This window comes from Gopherus flavomarginatus, chromosome 1, assembly GCF_025201925.1.
Source record: "Gopherus flavomarginatus isolate rGopFla2 chromosome 1, rGopFla2.mat.asm, whole genome shotgun sequence".
Lineage (NCBI taxonomy): Eukaryota > Metazoa > Chordata > Testudines > Testudinidae > Gopherus > Gopherus flavomarginatus.
In genome coordinates, this window is record NC_066617.1 from 255,511,646 (window position 1) to 255,533,157 (window position 21,512).

General features: G+C 42.4%; 1 protein-coding gene across 7 annotated transcripts in view; it reads right to left on the reverse strand.

Annotated features, from left to right (window-relative positions):
* ST6GAL2 (ST6 beta-galactoside alpha-2,6-sialyltransferase 2) overlaps positions 1 to 21,512 on the reverse strand; it is a 287,770-nt gene that overhangs the window by 20,050 nt on the left and 246,208 nt on the right. For all 7 annotated transcript variants that reach the window (XM_050922198.1, XM_050922205.1, XM_050922214.1 and 4 more), the window contains 3 exons: positions 6,568 to 7,570; positions 2,736 to 2,833; positions 197 to 298 (listed from right to left, as the gene is read on the reverse strand). In XM_050922198.1, the coding sequence (XP_050778155.1) occupies positions 197 to 298; positions 2,736 to 2,833; positions 6,568 to 7,513 (1,146 nt within the window). In that variant the 5' untranslated portion in view covers positions 7,514 to 7,570. The remainder of the gene's footprint in view (positions 1 to 196; positions 299 to 2,735; positions 2,834 to 6,567; positions 7,571 to 21,512) is intronic.

Below are 21,512 nucleotides of genomic sequence, written 5' to 3' on the forward strand. Positions count from 1 at the left end.
CATTCAAAAGACTTTGTCCAGTGAATATATATCTCCATATGGAAATGGTGTGCCGTACTTACAAGTACCACATTAAAATCTTGAGATCATTGAACTGACTGGTAGCTATGGGCTGTAGAATCAAACTATTCATTGCAGGTAACTTTGTCCATCGTTTTCAGCTGGTTGGGAGGAAATGAGCAAACTGAGGACTTACCACATTCAGATTTGCAGAGTAAGGAGCAGGATCCCAGGCCACTAAAATAACATCTTTATATAATGAACTGTCAATGAAGTGATGGTTTGGATTGGTGAGAATCTGCAAACAAACACACACACACATACATACACAAATGTTTTCAGTGAAACCTGAGCAATGTGAATCCTTTCTCTACAAAAGAACATGCAAAGAGTAGCACTAGTAAATGCAAATGTGCACCAGAGTAAAGTCCGGGGACTATATGAACATCAAGCTTTTTGAAACATGGCACATCAGTGGAAACACAGATACACATCCATGCTTTTGTTGGATGCTCAACAAGCCAACAAAAATGGTGGCGGAGTCGGAAAAAGGGGGGTTATCATCAACCTTTTCTTGCTAAGGCTAAATGCAAGGGGGTTTTTAAACACGTAAAAAAACCTGAGCCCAAAGGAAGTACAAAAGGAATAATCAACTTCCCCAAGGGCTTCTCATCCCTCTCCACAGCTTCGGATGCTCCTAGTTATCTGGTGGCCCTGTGGACACACATAGCATCTGTACAGCTGGTGTGTATCCAGAAAATAGTCAGAGTTCCTCTCTGAAATAAAAGCTTCCCTCAGCCACTTGTTTTACTTGAACCTTCAGTGAACTTTTATCAATTTTACATGTTAAGAGTTTAACCATAAGCAGCACTCATGCTTGTGTGAAGATTCTGTTCACTGAATTACAACTGTGTCCACAGTAGATCACCAGTAAGAAACATGCTACGGGTCCACCCAGAAGCGCACCAGTTGTGTGTGGACACAGCTATGTATTTCGGAAATTTAAGATTAAAGTATTACTAGCCCAAACTGCACATCGGAACCTTTTCTTGGGGAGCCAGCAACTTTCACAGGAGGGCTGTGACTCCAGGATCCTACTTTGGTGTTCTGTTGTTTTTTAGCTTAAATAAAAGAGATCCCTCAATGAAAGTAGTTCCAAAACAGAAAATTCAACCCTTCAGAGTAAAAGACCCATCTGCTTCAATAGGAGCAAAATAATTCCATTTTTGCAATAGCAGAAATACAACTCAGATCCACTGCTGTCATCTGCCTTTCTGTTTCTCTCCAATATATCTTCTCCCTAATTCTTCTAGCCCACTGTGGCTTTCCTTTCATTCCTCCTGGCCCATCCTTTCCCTGAGCTGCTATTCCTTTGGCTCCTAACCAGATCTTGCTGATCTCTGGGTCATCCAAATCCAGGGAGGATTCGGAAGAATGACCTCAACAGTGATTAAAACAGCATTAATTTGGCTCTAGCTGTTTTATTAATCTACATTCCAGAGAAATGAATTCAAAACTAATTGTCATTTCCCTTTAGATTTCAATGAGCCATATTTCCTTGAGAAAAATAATTTTGTTGCCATAGCAGTATTTTCCCTACCACAAACTTTGAGCTTAGGTGACTTTTCATCAGCTTGCTACGAGACCAGAAGAACAAGTCCAAACCACCACAGTATCCCTAACCTCCCATTTCTGTGGGCAGTGTTTTTTTTAAATAATGTGAGCTCTTGTCTTCAGAGTATATGCTTGTTAAGGCAGAGATCATGTCTTCTTTTAAGTTTGCTCAGCATCTACCACATTGGGGGCACTGCCAAAAACAAACAGTTAAGAAAAGGAATAATTTAACAATAATGCTACTAAACTGAGTTATGCAAGGTCTGCTATGACACAATTTTGAAAATGCAATAATAATAATTAGAATTTATATAGCATGTTTTATGTTCAAAACACTGTAAGGGCATTAACTAATTAAATCCTCACAATCCCCAGATGGGGAAACTGAAAGGAGAAAATGAAGTGGTTTGTCCAAGGCCAGAGCTTAGGAAATCGTTTTTAGCAGTTTTTGAAAACTGAAAAAAATACTTCAACCACAAGATGTCACTACAGCTCAACAAATGTTAACATCTGTGGAAGAAAATCTTTTTTTTCTGGTTAGTTGAGGAAGTTCAGCTCAGATGCAATGTCTAGTTTTCACTGAGGTTTCTGTACTTTGTATACATTTCCAACTGGATTTAGAAAGAGGTGGAGTGACTTGGCCTACCTAGGTCATGCTCCAAGACAGCTAGCTCCCAAGAAAAGGTGGAGTAGGGGGGTTGTAATGGAAGATAGGGGAATTCCAACAGCCATGCTCCTACGGGATCACGGGGACCCAGAAGCAGTATGGAGGTACAAATCCTCTGCAGTGATGACTCTGGCCTTAAGCAGATACCTTGAGATCTGCAGGCTTCATCCAAAACTTTGCAAACCCATCCTTGATATCTTTGTCTCAGGGGAACTCTGCGCTTCCAGACTCCTCAAGTTTCCTGCCACTATGCAAGAATACCCTGTAGGGGAGAATTGACCCTGAATGTTTCATCAGTTCTACATCATGGTTATGTCATTGGTGTGAATCACTAGTTGCTTACCAGATTATCCAACCATCTTTGTCCTTAAAATGTTTGATTTCTAAGATGTTAATTAAGCAATATTATATTGTATAGAAATAATAAACACATGAGTTCCCAAAAGATTCTGACCTGGGAGTTAATGATGCGCACGGTCGTTTTATTTCCAACATCTTTTTCATAGCCACGTGTAGGAGCAGAATTAAATCTCAGAACTGCATCATGAGAATCTAAGGGCACAAAAGGGCTACATTTATATATTTCTTAGTAAGATAAAACAATCTAATTTCAAGGAAAATGGATTTGTAAATTTTCCTAATCCTGGTACTGTATTCAGAGGATAAATATTCCACCATGAGGCAAAGCCCAAATCCTCTTTATCTGCCATATGTTACTACAATTGTTCAAATCTACTGGAAAAATTCAGAACAATCCAATACTAATTTAACTTGCAACGCATATGCAGTGTAGTTGCTGCCATGTCATACCTCACCCACCTTGTCTCTTGCAATGTAATACAGATTTACCCTAACTGGATAAAATTAGAATGAAAGTTTATTAGTCCACACAATTTTGCATATTATTTCTGCTGCAGTATATTAAAACAAATACTTCATGCAAAGATGCTTTAAACTAGGTCAGTTTGCACTTATGTAATGATCATCACTGCTTAGATACAGAGGTCTATAATAGGCTTATATTTTATAAAGTAGAATTCTGTCTCCCAAACCTGCAAATCCAACCTCATCCCCAAAATCAGTGCCGCTCTTGTGGAACCCGTGGGTGAGCAGAGCTGTCAGCACACAGGCCCTATTCCTCCACAGCAACTTTAGGGCCCTCTCTGGCTTCCGGGCAGCTGGGCTCCAATAGAGCTGCACTGCTAGGGCTTTCCACAAACTGGAGCTCTGTATAACAGACAACTGCCCCAATTCAGCAAAGTGGTCAACCATATGCTTATCTTTAAGCACATGCTTAAATCCTATTCATTTCAGCTTAAGCACTTTGCTGGACTGAAGCTTCCATCAGTATTGTCTTTGTGAGCATTCCCTACTGCTTATGTAGATTTCAGAAGAGGTTGGGAGGGGGTGCAGAGGAACGATGAGAAAGGGGGTAAGTGAGAATGGCACCCCCACTACAGACAGTACTCTCCTGCTTTCACACTTGGCCCTGGGATCTACACAAGTTTTTCCCTTCTGCCTACGTAGAGAGAGGAGATCATCTAGGACAAAGTATGCTATCCACCTCATCTCGTGATGGTTTAACAGATGAGTACAATGAGTTACTATAACAGTTATTAAATTTAACTATATTTAAAATGCACCCATCCATAGCTCTGGGCACAGCCACAAAATCATTCAACCTGGAGCCCAACATTCACTTTGTATACAATGCTGGTCCCACCCACATTAACTCTCCCTCTTCAACCCAGCCCTCTGCCTGGAAAAATAGTAGAGAGCTACTGCAATGCAGTGCAACCTGCAGATCAACACATCCCAACCCTGAGGTCAAGGGAACTACTTGTGTGAATGTGAGATTCGGGACTGAGCCATAAGGGCCCAAATCTGCAAGGTGCTGAGCACCCCAGCTCCTTCTAGTACCAAGCAGGGAGGGGAGGTTTCTTGTACATCTCTGTGCACCATGCAATGGCCTCACATATTCTGGCTCTAAAGATTTTGGCCTCTTCCACCTAAACATGAGTGGCCTGATTTTTTTCCCCAGAAGCGTCAACGGGAGCTGCAGGCTCAGCACCTCCGAAAATTAAGCCCCTTACATTCAGGTGCCTAAATATGGGATTTTAGGACCCTAACTTTAGGTGTCCAGGTTTGAAAGTTTTTCCCACAATCTTGTGACCAAGGGGAGTTATACAGTTCACTGTGTGTTTGTTAACACAATTTAGCACAGCGTCTTAAAAACTTCCAACACCTATTAGTGCTGGGTTTTATATCACGTGTAAAAACCTTTTCTTTTAAAAGAAAAGTAAACTGGGGTGCAGTTTAACACTTATATTAGCTGCTTTTAAGAGGAGTGATTTTAAAGCTTGTGAAGTATTTAGAGGTATCCAGGATAAATGACCAATTACTGTTCACATGCTAAGGGGAAAATAAAACCTCCCCATGACGTCACAACAGAACGTGATGCTGCCAAAACAGTTGTGTTTGTCATTAAATAACATGATCTACAATTAAAGTGTTTACAGTTGCAACATCTATTTTCTTTCAAAAACAGCTATGATGAGAGTCCAAAAAGCGAAGAGCAAATTAAAGTCTGTAACAGCATTTCTAATAGGAACACAGAAGAGGGAGCTAAAGAGCTACTAATAAAAAGTTCCTGTGATCCTCTTTTATCAATTTTTTGCTTCTGGAAAGAGATCTAGTTACAATCCTGATATGTGTATCACAAACTACGAGAAGGCATGTGCAACCTGGAGCTGCACCCCATGTGCTTCCATCAGATCTCTTCCTTTCTAGTTGGCCTCTCTTCAGGATTGAAAATGTGCACCTGGGGAAGCTTTGGGGGCAGAAAAGTTGATGGCAGGGCCAGCATCACCCTTCCACCACACGCTATGCGTGCAGCGTGCTATATCCCAGACCCTGACTCCAATGGAGCATTTCCAAATAGCTAGAGTGGGCATTAGAGCCAAGGCAGCAGAACAGGGGCCTTACATGGATGGCTCTAGCATTCAGCAGATCCCCAAAGATGTATAGGTTCTGTGACCAAGCACTCCGCTAAGCCTTGACTGACTGACAGAAACTTCTGGAGGGGGCTTCTGAGAGAAACCTTAATTTTCATTTCCCTGTTCCTTTCCCACAGGCTTTTCCGATGGAGAGTTTGAAATGTTTGACGAAGGCCTTATTAATGGTGGCATTTCAAACCTGTAACTTTTACTAGGACTCTTCCATTTAGGAGACACATTCTCAATTAAACTGAAGGCTCCACAAGAATACGGAGTGAGTGGCATGAGGCTGCCATGACCAGAATAGTTATGAGGGAATGCTTAGTACCATGGAGTCAAATGAGCACTGAAGGCACCATAATGTCAGGGTGACCACCCAATACCACACTGAAAATACCTGTGCTGGTTTGAGACTCTGACACTAAAGGATTTTGCTTCATTTCAGTGACAGCACATAGTGAGAGGAAGGAATTGTTGAGCTATTTCACCTCAGAGGTTTCTAAATCAGTGGGACTTCTCATGAAATTGGGGGTTACTCAGTTTTGATTTTAGCTGCAGGCTGGCAAGGCACTTGTGCTGTGCTGGAAGCCCATTAGAGTCATTTGAGAATGACAGCAGTTCTAATAGATCACAGAGATTTAAGGGAAACCCATGGCAAAGAGACAAAGCAGGAAGATGAAGCAGGTATGAGGATGAGAAATCCTGGATGATGGGAGGAATTGCTAGTGTACATCCAAAGATTTCTACGGAAAGTTGAGAGAGATAATTCTTGGTGCTCCAGAAGCAAATGGTGGAAATGTGATGCATATATTTCTTCCTTCTCTTGATCCTTTTAACATACTACGATTGTGTCACATCAGTAAAGAAATCCTAAGACAACAAAAAAACAAAAGCTTTTCCTTACACTGTACTAACGTATAGACAGAAATACAATGAAGATTTTAAAAATGAAAGCCTGAGAATAAAACTAACCTGTTAAGGAAGTAAACATGATCACACCAATATGTAAAACTGTCATGGTTCTATTAAACTCAATTCATTCTTTGTGCCCCAAACCAAATAAAATAAAAAGATGTCACCCTCTTAAAATGAATGACTACCATGGGCCTGATTTTCTCACAGTTATATACTGGCGTCATACAGGAGTACTCCACTGAAGTCTATGGAGCTATATGGATGTAAAGCTGGGGAGAGAGAAGAATAAGGATCTTCAGCCTTATCCCTGAAAAAGGATGGCCCCTGGATAGATGAACACACACATACTTATGAGTGAGAAGCATTTTCACCCACCTATTTCATCCCCTAGAGAAGAGTTCAGTATTGCACCAGCAGACATAACTACGGCACAGCTTCCGAAGCCATGTGGATACAGTTTGCCTAGTGGAATTTGAGGAACGTGCTTTTCCCATCCAAGAGCTGAAAAGGGGGCCTCCTTGCCATCTATTGTTTTCACATGCACCCTGTCCTTGAGCTCACAGATGAGCTGGTCTCCTGTCAGTCTGGAGTTTCGTTTCCCTTTGAACCGCACCCCATGCTTGTTGGTGTTGAGATAGTCTTTCATAGCTTTCTGCAGGCGAGGGTTCAGCATCTTGGAGGAGACATCCCCTTTCCAAAGTCTATAAAGGAAGGATTTTGACATTGTAGAAGATAACCCATCCCAATCATCAGACTCATCAAATAGCTGGCTTCTCCTGCGTATCAGGTTTCTTTTCTTTGTTCTTTTCTCATGGGTCCATTTTTCCTGTAAAACATTTTCCCTCTGATCATCTTCATTGGGAGAGATGAATTTCACTAGCTGTTGAATGTTGCTGTGTTGCTGAGGCTGGCCAGCAGCAAAGAAATAGTTGTCATCCCCTTGATAGAAAGCATTTTTTGATTTTCTCCCTACCTGGGAAGGAAAAAACTCTTCTTCATTTTCAAAGCCATCCTCTAGATCAATCCACTTTTTAATGCTTCCGGTCCCCAATTTAAATGAATCTAAGAGATCTTCGTTAAGAAGCACCTCATTCCTATCTATGGTTTCAGAGGATGATGGATCATGTATTGCTCCCATAATAACTCTCTGCTTGCCCTGAATGGGCAGGAGCCTCTTTGTCTCAATGTAAGAGAAGGAACTTGGAACCGGTTCAGCAGTGTTGCTATCTGTAAAATAGATGAAGATCACCAAGAAGAGGAGACCCCATGCAAATAGCCCAAACAGCATTAGTTGTTTCCATTGCTTCAAGTTAGGTTTCATGGCAATGCCTGTACCAACTCCTCTGTGCCTTGAAGTATTGGTGAAGGGGAATGAAACCTGAAAAGAATATCAAAGATTAATCAAGAGCTGTTCTGAAAACAGAGAAAAAGTAGAAGTATATTAAAAAGTTCTGGGAGGAGTAGTCTCAGTGCATACACAGCAGCGTGGGAATCTCAGAGGAAGAAACAAACATAGGCGCTCAGGGACACCACATAGGTGACACATTTTGGCTCCATCTGCATGGTGACAGCTGCTGGCTACAGAAGCAGTCTCTGGTGGCCAGTTTATAGAGCAACATTGGAACCTGCCTTGGAGGAGATCATTTACCTATCGGCTTCTGCTGTACCCAATACACCAACTTGATTAAAAACAAAATTGATAATGTGCATTATGGAGAAAGTCTGGCTCCCTCCCCTATGGCCATGGAAGGCCCTGTGCAGTCGAACCACTATGATTCTTCAGTATAAAGGTCAAGGAGTTATGTAGTAAGTGCACAGGGCCTCTGCATGGTACAGAGCCTTGCTGTGCATAGGGGCTAGTGAGGGGAGGCTCATAGGCAGGCTGGAATAGGGGCCTTATTCATTTACATGGGATACCTCCATTTTTATATGGTTAAATTATGCAAGGGGATGTACACACGGGCTGCAAGTTGTTCTACAAACTATTCAGCAACATATTAGCCTCAGGCTGTGCTGAGGATAACTGTGTAACCTCAGCATGAATTTCAAATTTGGACGGGTCTTACTGCAGACTTTGAGCCCAAATCTTCTCTCACACGGGTATAACTCAGAAATAACTCATGTGAAGTCAATGGCGTTACACTGGAGGAAAGCCAGTGCAAGTGAGAGAAGAATTAGGCCCACTACTCCCACACAAACAGAAATATGCTGCATGTAGCAATATGCTGGCGGCCCATTTGTATTCTGAAGGACAAATTTTATATATCAAAGAATAATATCGCGCACAGTGCAGTATGTGTATTTCAGCTGTGTCATCTCATGCTTGTACCACTACTTCTATAGCCTGATTATCCAATGTTGTATCAGTTTTACACAGTGGATATATCTCCACTGATATTTTCCTCAGCTGGTGTAAATTGGTGTTGCTTCATTGCACCATCTGAACCATCTGATCTGGCTCAATGGCTTTAAAACCAGTGTAGTCCAGCAGAATATCAGGTCCTTTATATGCAAAACAACTGTCTTTTTCACATCCCCTGTACGACATGTTCTGTGGTATCAGTGGAAAGAACACAGTGGATTTTTGTATGCCAAGATGGGATGCCAACAGTTAGCCTATTTCTAAAAGACAGAACCGATGGGACGAGCCACTAAATATACAGCTCAAGGATAGTAACAGTCTTTTAAAAAAAAAAAAAAGAAAAAAAAACAGGTATAGACTTGGAAATTTGCACTTTACCACAACGTTGGGATTGTGGAGGAGATTTAGGGACAAAATCCTGGAAAAATGAAGTAAAATCTGAGTGACAGGACTTACTCCAAGGAAGATACACTGCAGTGCTGATGACTCATCAGACATTGGGACGTTCTTTACAGGGTCGGCTCTACTGTTTTCGCTGTCCCAAGCAGCATGCTGAATTGCCGCCGTGAACGGCGGGGGCAGTCCGTGCGCCGTTAGGGCGGCATGCGCATTTCCACAGCAGCGGCAATTCGGCGGCAGCTTCTGTTTTCAGCCGGAAGAGAGAAGCTGCGCCGAAGCAGACAGCTGAACATAGAAGCTGCCGCTGAATTGCCGCCACCGCAGAAACGCACATGCCGCCCTAACAGCACATGGACTGCCCCTGCCGTCCACTGCAGCAATTCGGAGCCCTGCTTGGGGGCAAAAACACACGGACTGCCACCCCTTGCAGACTGCTGCCACAAGCACCAGCTGGTGCCTGGAGCCGGTGCCTGGAATGCTGGTGCCTGGAGCCGGTCCTGGTTCTTTACCACTCAGCTGACCAGCAACAGAACAGCATATTATGGCAAGGTGGGGCAGAGGATCAGCCCATAGATCCAGACACACATGGGGAGGATGCAGTAATGCAAGTGGGGCTTTGCAGATGCTAAGACCTGAGGGTGCCAATCACCCAACCTAGCTGTACAGTAAAGCTATTTCCTATTTTTCTAGTCTAGGCAAAGCCTCGAGCAGCAGAAGAGCAGCTGACTTGGAGCCTTACAAATGTCCAAGTAGAGGCACAATATCACAGGGTCACAGCTGAGTGGCCAAGTATCACTGCAAACAAACTTACTTCTAATACACGGACGAAATTCATCAGTGTAACAGTGAACACATAATTCCCATGCTCCACATACATTCAGCTTGAGTTATACAAAAACCTGGAAAAATACCTGTTATGCAAACTGACCCATTTCCTTCCCCCTACTCTGTCCGTGCAAGACGAGTCTCCTCAGTATGTTCATGAGTGCTGTTTCCAGTTTTAAAAGACTCAAGGCTACTTCTGTCAGGAGACTTCTTACAGTATGATTGTGTGTAACGTCGATCGGCACTGAAGTTATTCTAACTGGCCCACTCAGTGTTCAAATAATTTGCATTTGTTAATCAGCATTCTTTGCCTGTCTGAATCACTCTCATTCCTTTTTATCATTTTCCCTGCTGGTTTCCATCCACCCTCCACTTTTCAACGACTGCCTTCCGGACAGCACACATGATGAGTTACCTTTTGCTCACTCAGGTGTTCCTCTAGCTGAGTATACATTTCATGTTTGCAGTGTTGGTCCCAGAATATTAGAGAGAGAAATGGTTGGTGAGATAATGTCTTTTATTGGTTCAACCTTGGTGAAAGAGACAAGCTTTAAGGCATACACAGAGCTTTTCTTTCAGTCTGGGAGCTCTGTTTAAGGTCAAACATTTGTCTCACAAGCGGAAATTGGTCCAATAAAAGATACTGCCTCACCCACTTTTTGTCTCTATACATTTCATGTAAGTTTCACAAAGGAAGCATCTTTCACAACCTTACTAACAGTCCAGTTTACAGAGCCTTAAATCATTGAGGAAGAGGGCACTAACATTTCCCACTGATTTGTGAAACACATCTATTTAAAAATAATCCAGCATGAAATCTTACATATTTCTAATTTTCACAACATTTTATTACCAGAAGACTGTAAGAGGCAGAACAGGTTTGGTATGTGTTGGCTTGTTTGTTTTGTGTCACCTAATGATTTTCTTTTCCCCCAAAAGCAAAGTATTTATACTGCTGTATAGTTGTTAACAATGCAATCAGAAGTAGCGACACATCAAGATGAAAACAGAAAACTGAGTAAAACATTAAACATTTATAGAACAACCTTTGGATGTATAAGATCCTTTGCAAAGTTTTTATCCCTTGGAACAGGAGGCGGGGCCAGGCCACAAACATGAAGGATACCCAGGAATCTCCTGGACACCTGGGCCATCCAGGTGAGCCTCTGTGCTTCTTTACCAATTCTGGGCTTCCAAAAAGACCACATATACACCACACCCTATTTCCCCCAGTTAGCAGGGACTACTGGCCACCACTACCCCAGTTAAAAGGGGAGCCACACAACACAGGTAATATAGCCCCGGGGCTATCTGCAAGTCCAGAGAGCCATTAGTCTGACCTGGCCCCCTCCACCAAGCATGCAGCTACCAACTCTCCACTCCTGGCAAATCCCCTCCCATCTCAGAGATCCACGCTTTGTGAAGTCTTGGGAAGGTAGGGAAGAAAGGCAATGCAGATTTGTCCAGGACCCCTCCCCTCCCACACACATTTTCCACAGTAGAAGGGGTGGAACCAGGGGCGGCTCTAGGAATTTTGCCGCCCCAAGCACGGCAGGCAGGCTGCCTTCCGCGGCTTGCCTGTGGGAGGTCCACCGAAGCTGCGGGACCAGCGGACCCTCCGCAGGCACGCCTGCGGGAGGTCCACTGAAGCCGCAGGACCAGCAGACCCTCCGCAGGCATGCCTGTGGGAGGTCCGCCAAAGCCGCGGGAACAGCGGACTCTCCGCAGGCAAGCCGCAGAGGGCAGCCTGCCTGTCGATGCCGGCAGAGCGCCCCCCGTGGCTTGCCACCCCAAGCACACGCTTGGCGTGCTGGGGCCTGGAGCCGCCCCTGGGTGGAACAGTCACACATGGAGGGGGTCTCTCTGTGAGCAGCTCTGAGGCACGTAACTGGGCCCGAATGACATCTCTTGTTTTATTTTTGTTTCTTGAAAATCAACATGCCAATTGTTGAGAAGACAAAAATACTGCATAGGAAACAGAAGATGTTTAGTAAAGACAGAAAAATAACACCAAGATCACAGAATACAAATTAATCGGACTAAGGACTCCAGTGGATTTCTAGTACTTCTGTCTGGGCAGCTAGCTCATGATGCAAATCTCAGACTATAAAAGCAAGTCTAGACCAGTCTCCATATCTTCTCCTTGCTCCAGTAAGTTCTAAATATGCCACCCCAAACTCACCTACCCCCTTACTTACACACAAGATTAGTTGTGTATTAAGAGGCTACCCACACTGAGCAAGGCTGGCACAATGGAGAATGTAGTTAGAAGGTAAGATAGTTTCTTCTTCAGCAAAGATAAGAGTGTCCCTTTGGCACCCCTGTAGCTCAAGATCTTATCTTGCTGCATCTCTTCTGAGTGGTAGGCATGTCTAAGCAATTAGCTGATGTCTAAGCTCCAACTCTCATCTGGAAAGTTTTTGTCTTTGGCCAGTTTGCTTGCATGAAAACCAGTTGAAGCAATCTCTCAGGTCAGGAGGTCATTTATTTATTTAATAAAATACTAACAATGTATGGACAGCAAAAGGCAAAACCATGTCTATTTTTTAAATGTCCAGAAAATGACCCTAATTCTCAACCAAAATTTTTCCAATGAAAGCATCAGTCTATAGGAGGTGTAACTTTGTTCTGCTAAGATTCAAATTACTGGTGTGCTGCCTCTCTGCTGTAACTCCCATTGTTTCCTAACAAGGGGCACTTTCAGTTTTTCTAAGCCAGACCGCCTGACTATTTATTAAAGGAGAAGAGATGGGTGAAGGAGATCCCTTTGGAACATTCCTCCCTTTCAAGGCTGCCTATTGTTAAACTAATCTGCACAGACCCCAGCAGCTAAGAGGTCAGCATGGTTCACGTTGATGTTCTAAGTTTTGCACTGTCATGTTAAACAGGGGTTTTCTTGGCTGCAGTTTTACAAAGAGCAGGTCACCTTGGGGTTATTTGGGATACTGAGTGTCAGCTGCAGGCAGACATTCCCAGGATGCTGGAAATCAGACTAGAGTTTATTTCGTGGAACCCTTACGTAGCCTGAGTAGACAGGACGTGCTTCTTTAGTCAGCTAATTCCATGGTACTAAGAAACCTCTGGCATGAGTCAAGACAGCTGGAGGCTGCATTTCTAGGGTAGAGAAACACACACACACACACACACACACACACGCACACACGCACACACGCACACACGCACACCCTTTCATGAGGGAGGTGCCAAATTATTTTTAGCATTCTCACTGTTGCTGCACAGGCCTGTACAGTAGGCAGCAAAACTGACAGACCCCTGGGTATGGTGTCTGCCAAAAACATATATTGGCTTGTTTATGGCAAAGGAACTTGTCTATTGGCTATAATTAGGCCTTCTAATTAATGAATTGCTCTTGGACAGCTTTCTTGTTAGTATCTTTAATTATTATTTGCCAGATAAGTCAACTGTATTCAGTATTTCTTGTGGCAATGAAAAACAGTTCCTTTTTGTTTCTGGAGGGTCATCTAAATGATGCAGTGCTAACATATCTATAATGTTACTTTGTGTGCTTTGCATCAGATTGCCCCCTCCCAGGGAACACCTAAGGGGGAAGAGAGATGGGCAGTATTACCAACCCCAAGCTTTAAATAATCATGAATCAGGCTCCCAAAAGTTATTGGACTGACTTAAAAATAATGAACTTTTAAAAATAATATGGTGGGGGTTCCTTTCTGGCGCTTGGGCATCTATAAGGTTCATGATTTCAAGCTATTCTCTGATTCTGGCTGCTGGGACTTTAAGAAAATCACCAAATATTGTGGGAATTGCAGTAAAGTCACTAGAGTTGGCAACACTATGAGCTGGAGAAAATTTCAGTGAGGTTTCTGGTGAGGATCATTTCCTAGATTATTCTGCAGAACAGGAGGACTTGGCTGCATAAACCCCAGGGTTTCAGTGGAGACCAGAACCATTCACATGGAGGCTTTATGCTTCTGATACCTGCTCACCCTTTACCACCTCCCTCCAAGTAGCTGGCATTGGAGCCAAGCTGCCAGGAACTTCTCTACCATCACTGTTCCTGAAGCTTCATCAAATGAACTCCACAGCGCAAAGACTACTCAACTTAGAAGCTAACGCAGCCCGGGTTGGCAGGGGGAAAACACATGTGACACTCCCGTCCTTCGCCCCACGTGTGGATCCCCAGCTGTATGGAATGCTCTTCAGTAGATCTGGGAACAGTGCTACAGAGTGACCCCATCTGCCAGCTAAAATGTCAAGCAACTCCATCTATCACAACCACCAGCGCTCACTTTCGTAATCTCCACAACAGCCACATCTGATTCCTACGAATATTAAACATCAAGGGTGAAATCCTGGCCCCTGTTAAAATAAATGAGAAAACTCCCATTGAAGTTTATGGGGCCAGGATTTCATCCTAAGTTTCAGTTATATTATTCTTTTTATTGAGAGGGGCCACGGTAAAGTGAGAGGGAATGGCAGGAAGGAGGGAACACAGGAAAGGGGATATTGAGGGTCAGAGAGAGGACAGAAGGAAAGAAGGGCTAGAGCAGTGGTTCTCAAACTATGGGTCGGGACCCTATAGTAGGTCGGGACCTCATTTTAATGGGGTCGCCAAGGCTGGCATTAGACTTGCTGGGGCCCAGGGCCGAAGCCCAAGCCCCATCGCTCAGGGCTGGGGCCAAGGCCAGAGAGCTTCAGCCCTGGGTGGCATGGCTCAGGTTACAGGCTCCCTGCCTGGGACTGAAATCCTTGGGCTTGGGGCCTGTCATAAACAGATAGTTAAGCGTTAATGCCTCTTTTACCTGTAAAAGGTTAAGAAGCTCAGTAAACCTGGCTGACACCTGACCAGAGGACCAATAAGGGGACAAGATACTTTCAAATCTTGGTTGAGGAAAGTCTTTTGTTTGTACTCTTTGTTTTTGGGTGTTGTTCGCTCTTGGGACTAAGAGGGACCAGACGTCAATCCAGGCTCAACCCAAATCTTTCTGAATCAGTCTCTCATGTTTCAAAATTGTAAGTAATAGCCAGGCAAGGCGGGTTAGTCTTAGTTTTGTTTTCTCAACTTGTAAATGTTCCTTTTTTGCTGAGAGGATTTTACCTCTGTTTGCTGTAACTTTGAACCTAAGGCTGGAGGGGATTCCTCTGGGCTATATGAATCTGAGTACCCTGTAAAGTATTTTTCCATCCTATTTTACAGAGATGATTTTTACCTTTCTTTCTTTAATTAAATGCTTTCTTTTCAAGAACCTGCTTGATTTTTCCTTGTTTTAAGATCCAAGGGGATTGCATCTGGACTCACCAGGAATTGGTGGGGGAAAGGAGGGGGGGAATAGTTAAATTCTCCTTGTGTTAAGATCCAAGAGGTTGGATCGGTGTTCACCAGGAACTTGGTGAAAAAGCCTCTCAAGGCTGCCCAGGGAGGGGAAGGTTTTGGGGAGGGACAAGAAGTGATCCAGACACTGAAATTTCTGGATGGTGGCAGAGTTACTAGATCTAAGCTAGTAATTAAGCTTAGAAGTGTCCATGCAGGTCCCCACATCTGTACCCTAAAGTTCAGAGTGGGGAAGGAACCTTGACAGGGCCCCCATTGGGCAGGCTCAGGTCTCGGTCCCCCCTCCTGGGGTCGTGTAGTAATTTTTCTTGTCGGAAGAGGGTTGTGGTGCAATCAAGTTTGAGAATCCCTGGGCTAGAGAACAGCACAGAGGGCAGGAGGAGAGAAGCTGGTGGCAGAGACACTGTGACAGTACAGGGAAAACAGGCAGCCAATGAGACAGAAAGTGCCCACAGTTTCAGTTGTTTAAAAAAAATAACAACAGCCAACATCCAGGAACTGTGACAACTGGGGATGGGAGAGGGACATGATGCGTCTCTGTAGGGCTTCTTCCTGCCCTATTGGTACCAAGGGGAGTTCCTGCTGCTCTGGAGCAGGGCTGACTTCACCCATGTGTGTCCTACTCTGCTTTTCTTTAGCTTATGTCATTTGGGAGAAGGAGGTCACTGATGCCTTAGGCCCATGGAAAAGGAATCCCCACATTACAATCTGGGTCTCCCTGCCACTCCCAAAGAGCCTGCTCAATCCCAAGGAGGTGCTTCACTGGTTCCAACAGCCCAGGTGTATGAGGAAGGGAGAAATCATTGGGCCTGGTGGGTAAAGCATGCCCCTTTTATTTCTACTGTTCTATTAAATCAGATTTCTTCCTTGCTCGGAGTTCTGTGATGGACTTATTGGTCTGTATTTGAAACAGAATGCATATTTTTATCATAAGCCTCCATAGGGGTGTTATTTGACACACAGTAGTAACTGTTGATGAGAGAGGAAATTCTAAAACACAAGTGCATTGGCACAGTGTGACCAATCATTTAGATCACAAGCAGGAAACTGTACCCATTTTCAATCCTCTCTGATTTTCTGTGGAACCGATTCCCCCGCCCACTCCTTTCAATTTAGAGAAGTGAATGAATTTCTTTTCTCCTGCAAAACCGCAGTTCAAAGCAGCATGCTCCTGTATTCTGACCTCAGGTTTAACCAAGCATGACTGCAGGAATCTTCTAGAGCATTGTAGCTAGAAATATAGAGGGAGGGAAATAAATGGCCCATTCAATAGAAGGAAAATACTCAACCAGCATATTTTTTTGCGGGGGGGGGGGCGCGGGGGATAGCTTTAGAAATGTGTTTCTGCAGAAACACATAATTTAACAAAAGAAAGGAAGTGTTTTGAGTCTGTTTGTTTTAAGCTTGACAGGATGAACAATTTGCAGTCTCACCAAATCATACAAACCACAGTGACTACTCACAAGTCTTCGCACATTTCTACACGGCATGCAACAGCTCATTTTATTTCTGCTTTCAGCAAGGTTAAAATAAAAGGCTTCTTTTCGTTGCTCTATAAAGGTTTCTAGTTGCTGTATTACTCTAACTTAACACAGCAGTTATCACAGCACAAAATAGAACTCTAAATTGCTCCTTGAAAGAGAGAAATGTTTATGCTCACAATCATATGAACACAGTAATCATGGTTCCAAAAGTTATTTAAACATTATTACATAAACTTAGCCCAAACTCACATCTGATATCTTTGCGGGAATGGTTTGAAGAGTTTGATTTTCCATTTGAAGTCTGTAATGCTCTTGACATTTTTCCTTCCTTTACACTGTCAGAATATAATGGTAAATTCTACACCTACAGAATAAATCTCTATTGTATATTCCAGTAATGTATGAACTGTAACACTTTTTTTTTTTAAATCTTGGATTTCAATTATATTCACATTTAAAACTTGCTATTTTCCATTGGTACTAGAAAGGACAAAAATACCTTGTTTTAAAATGAACTTTTAAAATATGAAGTGCGGTAAAAATAATTCTCATTTTTTAGTTCTATCTTTAGGCTAAATAATACTTTCCTTACACAAGCATATCTTTAGCTCTGTAAGGACTACTCACACAAGAAGTAAATTCAATTGATCCTTCTTTAACTGTATAATGTAATTTATTGAATTGTAATAGAGAATTTTAACATTTATATACACACATGCACATATGCATCTACAGTCTTCCCTACAAACTTACTTTGTCTGGGCTGAAAGTTGGAATGAAAGATTTCATCCTGGGGGAAAGATTGCCAAACTAAAGAATAAAATCCATTTGGCCCGTTTTAGATAAGTATAATCAAAAATTGAAGTTTTCTTTTGCATATTTAAAAAACACTACAGACTGTAACATGCCAACATTGCTGATGACAAGCCAACCAACACTAACTTGATGTTTTGTTTGGCTTTATAAAATAAAATAATGTGGTATTAATACATTTTCTCCATTCTGGCACTGTTGTGTGCTTGGCTCAGTGATTTACTACTTTAGACCAAATTTAGATCAACAGATCTTTTCTGCTGCATGTAATGTGATGCTAACCACTGGATGTGGCCATGAATTCTACCTGTTTGGAAACTTTGCAGCTATGCAGGAGGTCTAAGAATTACCATCATTCAAACAGTGTGAGGAACCTTGTAAATTAAATGAAGATTACGAATCTGATTCTCCACTGCCTTGCACATTGTCTAGTCATTTACACGTGCATGCTGTGGATATAAAACATTGCCATTCTGAACTTTTAGCACTTTATATTCACTTTGCATACCTGTGAATATGCAATATGCAAGGCAGTAGAGAATCAGGACCTTTGAAAACAATGGCATTATATTAGTGAAAAACTGGTGTAAGCAAGTCTGTCTGGGCTGCAAAATTAGCCTGGTTGGTCATTTTTGCTATGAAATTTAAAAGAAGGGTCCTGACTGTTCTCATATTAGATCTGTAAAACAGTACATATATTTCTTCTGAAGCCTTAAATTGTAAGCTCTTTGACCATCTTTTCATTCTGTTTGTACAGCACCTAACACAGTGGGGTCTGGTTCTGCGATTCAGGGCTCTCAGGAGCTATATTAATACAAACAATAAACAACAACAACAACAACTTTTGACAGAGGCTGTTTGTGTGCCTTTACCTCTACAGCAGGGATCGGCAACCTTTGACATGCAGCCCACCAGGGAAATCCACTGGTGGGCCGGGACGGTTTGTTTATCTGCAGCATCCACAGGTTCAGCTGATCGCAGCTCCCACTGGCCACAGTTCACCGTTCCAGGCCAATGGGGGCTGCTCTAGAGGAAAGTTAGGCATTGGGATGCTGAATGTCTCAACACATAAGTCCCTCTGTGAATCTACCCCCAGTGCCTACCTTTGTTAATTCTTCTTCTCCTCCTTCTCACAAAGCATCTTTACAGAAACGGGGACAAGTACTGCACCATTCATTCCTGTCCATGACGTGCTCCTCCATTAAGTTCAGCGTGGTCATGTCCTGGCCTATGCGTCCCACCATCTAGTCGGTGGTTGGCTCCTAGTTTGGACTGACCTTGGTGTTATCTTTGCATTATTTACTTTGCCATCCTATCATCTATTTGTCTTCTACAGCATATCCATCACCATAATCTTTTCGATTGCAGCCAATCCCATCTACTCTCCTAACATTATTTGTTTTAAAATCATTCCACTTTATACTACTATCTTCAAAGGCAGTTAATGCTCATAGCTTTCTTAAAGAACAGGAGAGTGAAACTGAACAGTCCAGTCTATTATATATTCTGCAAGTGAAGCTATGAGCAGCAGCAGAGGTCTTGGAGCTAGTTGTCTGCTGAGTCAGGAAGAAGGCTCTTTTTGTTATGCTTGTATAGCATCTAACACAATAGGGTCTCTGGTCCATTAGTGAGGCCCAAGATATTAGAGTAATACAAATAAATAATAAAAAGACAGCAATTCATGCTTTATAGTCAGTCACATTTGGAAGGTTCTCTTTGCAACCATTAAGACTAGAAAAGAATGCTTTAAAAGAAAACTGATTTTACAGAAACTATCCCCTATCCCCAAGCATACTTTGAAGGGGCAAGCAAGCAAATACATTTATCAAGGGTAATTTGTTTACTTCTTTTCCGATTATGAAGTGAAGAATCATCTAATATCTAAACGTGTTGTCAGTTTTTAGTTAATTTCTTAATGCACATTAAATTCACAGCCTACCTTATTCTGGAATAACTTCCATGTGTAGGTAAGCCCTTCGGCTGCCAAATAATGCTAATCGTCATGGGTTTGAGGCTTTTTTTTTTAAAGTGGAATACTCCATGCATAGACACTCTTATTCTGAAATAAATATGCCTTTTTATTCCTGAATGGCTCCATGTGTAGACAAGTTCTTAGCTGGAAAGCGAAGAGCTGAAAAAGCATGAAGACTCAACTATCCTCTGGCCTCTAAAGGTTGTCCTTCTTGGTCACAGCTGAAACACATCAGCAGAGCCAAGTGTTGGGAGGCTTGTGCATCCCTGCCATTGACCATACTGTACCTGTTCTGGTAAGAAGACTATATGTCCTTTACACTTCTCAAGTACCAAAAATATACTATACATTGCATGGATTTGAAATGGTTGTTTTAGTGCCAACAGACCTTAACAGAGACTGGGAATGGCTGGGTCATTACACTAATTGAATCTATTTCCCTATGTTAAGTTCTCCTCACACCTTCTATGGGTCATCTTAATTTTCACTTCAAGTTTTTTTCCCCTTGCTGACGATAGCTCATCTCAATTGATTAGACTCTTCCTGTTGGTATGCATGCTTCCATCTTTTCATGTTCTCTGTATGTATAAATATCTCCTGTCTGTGTGTTCCATTTTGTGCATCTGAAGAAGTGAGTTGTCGCTCATGAAAGCTCATGCTGAAATAGATTTGTTAGTCTCTAAGGTGCCACAAGTACTCTTGTTCTTTTTGCGGATACAGACTAACACGGCTGCTATTCTGAAACCTGGCACTACAATGATGTCTTTAAGTAGAATTTAAGGATATACATGCAGTGACACAGAGTTCCTCCAACACAGGTGCACATGCCACCAAAAAACTCTCTCTTTTATGCTTCTATGAAGTCTAGCTTCTTATAAGTACAATCAAAATGACCGAACAGAGGGTCCAGAAGAGCTCCAAGATCTCTAATCTATGTATGATACACAGTGATTTTGAAAAACAGTATCTTAAATAATTTACTTTTCAATATTTCATGTTTAGTTTTTGTGGCCCTGATTTTTCAGAATAAATGTCCATCAGGTAACATTAGGCACAGGCAAGGAGGATACACTATGAAGCCTATGTTTGGCATCTGACATACTTATATTTAGCCACAGATTTTTGATGAACAATGACCAGGTATCTGAGCAGTGTAAGTCCACATAAGTCTGGAACGCCCCACCACTGTAAAGTCTGTCTAACAAGTAAAGAGAGAGATCCAAACTGGTCCATATCCACTATTTGTCTCATATTTCTGAATGGAGGATTTTACTCTTCTTTTCCAAACTTCTGTGGAAAGCTTGAGAGAATTTATATGTGTACTAGGTCAGCACTATGAATCAGCACTAACTCCCATCTGTTTTAGATTTTTATTGTTCTATGCATCCTGTGCTGTGCTGATATAAGAGATACAAGGCAGGTGAGGAAATATTTTTTATTGAACCAACTTTCTGTTGGTGAGAGAGATAAGCTTGCACAGAGCTTGTTTCTCTCACCAACAGAAGTTGGTCCAATAAAAGGTATTTCCTCATCCACCTTGTTCTCTCAGATTTTCACCTAATTTAGACCCTTATATTGCAAGGCGCGGAGTCCTTGTAACTACAACAAAGGACTCATGCTGTGCCTATGAACTAAACTTTCCCCCTCATGTGGGGGAAATCTGGCTCCCACTCAATTCAATGCGAGCTGTGCATGGGTAAAATTTGGCCATTAACAGTTAATGTAAAGCTCACTGATGAAGCACTGTGAAATTTATTCATACAGCAGCAGGAGCTCAAGAATGTTCTGAGCAGTGCAATTTATTAGACTAAGTTTACAGAAAATAATGTACACTTATTTTTATGATATGGAATGAATATATTCATAGAGTTTAAGACCAGAAGGAGCCATTAGATCACCAAGCCCGACTTCCTTTATATCTCAGGCCATTAAATTTCACCTAGTTACCTATTTATTGAGCCCAATAATTTGCACTGGCTAACACAGATCTTTCACAAAGAATCTCTGGTATTATTTATCCCTCCTGGCAACCTGCTCTTAGTTTCTCCTGGAATTCTTCAGTAATTATGTACACAAAATATTTTGCATATATATACAAGCATTATAGTCAAATTCTGGGCCAGATTCTCATGTTTACCTAACTGCACTTGGTAG